Source organism: Haliotis rubra, unplaced genomic scaffold (assembly GCF_003918875.1).
Source record: "Haliotis rubra isolate DU_JTF1 unplaced genomic scaffold, ASM391887v1 Scf290, whole genome shotgun sequence".
NCBI lineage: Eukaryota > Metazoa > Mollusca > Gastropoda > Lepetellida > Haliotidae > Haliotis > Haliotis rubra.
Window position 1 is genome coordinate 1227841 of NW_025766958.1, and position 4123 is coordinate 1231963.

The window sequence follows — 4123 nt, forward strand, 5'->3', positions numbered from 1 at the left end:
GGTCCTGTGGAAATCTGGCATGGTGACACCATCGCCCGACCCCTAGGAGCAATTGACGGCAAAGCAACGATTCGGCATGTCGTCGTTAATGTCGAGAAATCATCAAAATGATGAGCGTGCTACACACTTTCTATACACTTAACTGAAAATCGTTCCTCATATGACGTCACTGCAGTGCTCTGGCGACAGAGTTAAGTAACCTGTCTGTGGTTTCGTTGGCGGGCGAGAGTGAAGCAGGCGACTTTTTGGCAACTTTTAATCACTCGGTATTAATTAACCACAAGCTTTTTAAGAATAAAGTTGGTGTTCCGCATAAGTCTAACCACAAGTCTTTCATATGTAATAGTTAAAAGAGTACCAAAAAACAAAGTTTATTTGTTCTGTAAGTAAAAATTAAGTCATAGTCCACAAGACATGAAATACAGCAGCAAAATACGGGTGTGGGTGTGGGTGTGGGGTGTGGGGTGTGGGGTGTGGTGGGGTGGTAGGGTGGGTAGGTTCAATCTAACGAGTCTAGCTTTTAATTTGGTATAGTATATTTCACCTGTCCAGATGAGAGTATGCAATTTCTTCCGCCTATGTATTCGAATGAATACAATTGCATCAATATACCTCCCATTTTCAGACACCCAAATTTCAGATACCCACCATGTGTTACATTAGAATATAGTTTTTGTCATTTTGCCAACACTACCAAAATTAGAACAAAGTATACCACACACATCCAAAACATGGCCAAGCACCAACATACATATAAGATCTTGTTAAGGATCATATTCAATCTCGATATTCACGTTCAGGTTCTCAAAATCTCCTGTGTGTTCCAAAAACATGCACCAGTTCTTATGGTGACAGCTTTTCCAAGTCTGGTCCCATACGGTGGAATTCAATCCCAGACAACTAAGGAACATTCAGACAGGCGCTATATAAAAGACTAGTGTGATGGATTGATATCTATCCAGTGATAATGAGTGGTATTGTCAGAATTGATAGGTCATTGAATTGCCCATTTAACCATTGCATCTTTTAGTACGTACTCTTCTAGAGTTTTAATGATATGTATGCTCTCGTTTCAGATGGGTTCTTGCATGCACAGCTGCATTCATATACATGCACTTGGCAAGTTTGCTCTTCACTGATGGAACGAAGACCTCTCATGATGCATGTCCCCCCATGCACGTGTGGCAGAGACAAGCGTTACGAAGGGATAATGGTCAACTGTAATGGACTACGTCTGAAGAGAGTTCCTGTTCAGTTGCCAATCAATACCACTACATTACTTCTCAGCAACAACTCGCTGACGAACCTGACAGATCAAATGTTTCAACGATTCCCTCATCTTCGACTTCTTGACCTTTCTTATAATTCGATCTTTGCTATTCATGACAATGCCCTTCATGGAATATCCAAACTAAAGACGCTAAACCTAGAGTTTAATCACTTGTTGCTGGACTCAAAAACCTACCACCCTAACATGTTCAGGGATCTCACGGAATTAGAAGAGTTAAGGATCGTAGATAACGATAACGACACATCTCGTCCTCACGCCACATACCCAGACCAGACTCTGAAACACTTGACATCCTTGAAGGTTCTACATCTTGATGGACTTCCGGCTGATTTTGGACCTGGATTCAGTCAAATGAGGAACCTGAGGAATTTGACTCTATCCGGCTATAGGAAGTATTGTAAGCTTCCAGTGTTACAGAACACCACGTTCTCCAATGTACCAACAGTTCACCTTCTGAATATCAGCTTCTGTGACGTGAAAAGGACCGATCTTCTCACGTTTCAGCCTCTTAAACAAATTCACCTGATAGACATCTCGGACAATGAACGTCTTTCGTTTGACAATCTCACCAATGCTACATATGGTCTTCAACATTCATCACTACAAGTTCTACGAGCTAATCGTATTTATCCTCTCTATGACGTGTGTTCTCACGTGCGCGTTTCGCATGTTAAGTACTTGAAACAAATCCACTTGAAAGAGTTACATATAGATCGTAATGGCATAATTGGAATAGAGTTAAACGTTGTGAATTATTTGCCTAAAAGTCTCAAAAGACTTTCAGCTCGTTGGAACAAATTCCAGTCAGGGTTCTTGGTCCTCATGAACCCTCACAACTCTTTCACGTTTCTGGATATTACAGGAATAAACTTAGTTCAAAAACCTTTTGCACTTTTGCAGAGACGTTTAAGGAACGATTCCCTTCCACGTCCATTTCCACCAAATCTTACAACTATCATAGCATCCTACTGTTCTCTGAAAGGCATAATACCAAATATAGATGTACAAGAAAATAACATCACAAAAGTCATTTTGAAACATAATTATTTTCGCGCCCTGATAGGTCCGCTAAGAGGTTTGCGGAATTTAAGAGTCTTAGACCTTTCCTACAATGGACTCCAAAGAATGAGACCAAACGTTTTTGAAAAAGATAATTCACTGCAAAAGCTTAATCTTCATCACAACCACCTCGGGATAGCTTTGGGAAAGGACAATACCGGAAATATCTTTCACAGATTGGGAGAAATTCAACATCTCGACCTTTCAAGAAATCGCATAACATTTTTACCTACCAGAATATTTAGAGGCCTGACAAATGCCAAAACGATCAACCTGAGTAACAATTATTTGAAATCGTTTCACGTCTATCTCAGTAAATCCATTACAAATCTAAGCCTTAGTGGGAATCAGATACAAATGTTGTCTTCTCGTGCTCTGAAAGAATTTGACAAATTACCTGAGTTGGTGCTAAATCTAGAATTTAATCCGATATCCTGCACATGTGAGGGATTATACTTCTTAAGATGGCTGAGTAAAAACAAACATCGCGTAGTTGGAATCAAAAGGATGTCTTGCTGTATGAAGTCCGATAATACAACTGACTCTGACACCAACAGTTTAGATGAGATTATTGGAATTTTAGACAAACGGTGTGATGGTGTCAACATTATGATCGTTTCGGTGTCGTTATCTGTATTGATCTTACTTCTTGGTGTTATTTTTGTTGCGATTGGATATCGTCACAGGTGGACGCTCAGGTACCTGTACCACGTAGGGAGGCGGGGCTATCACAACAAACTCGCTGTTGACAATGAATCCAATGATCCTTTTGAGTACGACGTATTCGTGTCCTATGCAGAGCCGGATAGAAGGTTCGTCATTGACACGATGATGCCCGAGCTTGAGACAAAAGCTGAACTGCGCATGTGCATCCACGACAGAGACTTCCTGCCAGGGGAGGTAATCGCCACGAACATCGTTGACGCCATTCAAAGGAGTCGGAAGACCTTGGTTGTTTTGTCCCCTGCTTTCTTGAAGAGCCACTGGTGCGAGTTCGAGTACAATATGGCTAGGATGGAAGGAGTGAGCCGAAGACAGAATATAGTGATAATAGTTCTGTATGAATATGTTAAGGTGAAGGACTTGCCGAAGGACATGGTAGTGATGTTACGAAACAACTCCTATCTAGAATACAGTGAGGAGGTATTCGGGAACGTGGTCTTCTGGGGAAATGTAGTGGAAGCAATAAAGGCAGTTAGAATCGCAGACTGAAGAGACCTGTGGGATTACCTAACCAGGACAGACACAAAGTATGTTGAGTTCTCACTGGGCTTCACATCCTGCAGGGCTCCATTATAGCATTTAGAGTGAGTTAATGAGTGTGGTTTAACACTGCTTTTAGTAATGTTCCAGGAAAATCACGGCGGGGGACACCAGCAATGGGCTTCACTGCTTTTAGTAATGTTCCAGTGTTACGCTGTTTAGAGTTACGCTGCACTCAGCAATATTCCAGCTATATGGTGGCGGTCTGTAAATAATCGAGTCTGGACCAGACAATCCAGTGATCAACAGCATGAGCATCGATCTACGCAATTGGGAACCAATGATATGTGTCAAGCTAGTCAGCGAGCCTGACAACCAGATCCCGTTATTCACCTCTTACGACAAGCATGGGTTACTGAAGACCAATTCTAACCCGGATCTTCACGGGTGCAATCTGGCGTGTAACTCCATAGCAGATGCATTATAAGCAATCTACAACTGAAATTATAATAACATTCCCTGAAAGATGTATTAATAGTTTGTAGCGCTGTATATTACAGCTATATATAT

General features: G+C 41.5%; 1 protein-coding gene across 1 annotated transcript; it reads left to right on the forward strand.

Moving 5' to 3' along the window:
* Window positions 1-1210: 1210 nt before the first annotated feature.
* LOC124281944 (toll-like receptor 4) lies at window positions 1211-3562 on the forward strand. Its single transcript, XM_046717951.1, has 2 exons — window positions 1211-1913; window positions 2355-3562. Exons 1-2 carry the CDS (start codon window positions 1211-1213, stop codon window positions 3560-3562), a joined length of 1911 nt encoding a protein of 636 aa, XP_046573907.1.
* The last annotated feature ends 561 nt before the right edge of the window (window positions 3563-4123 follow it).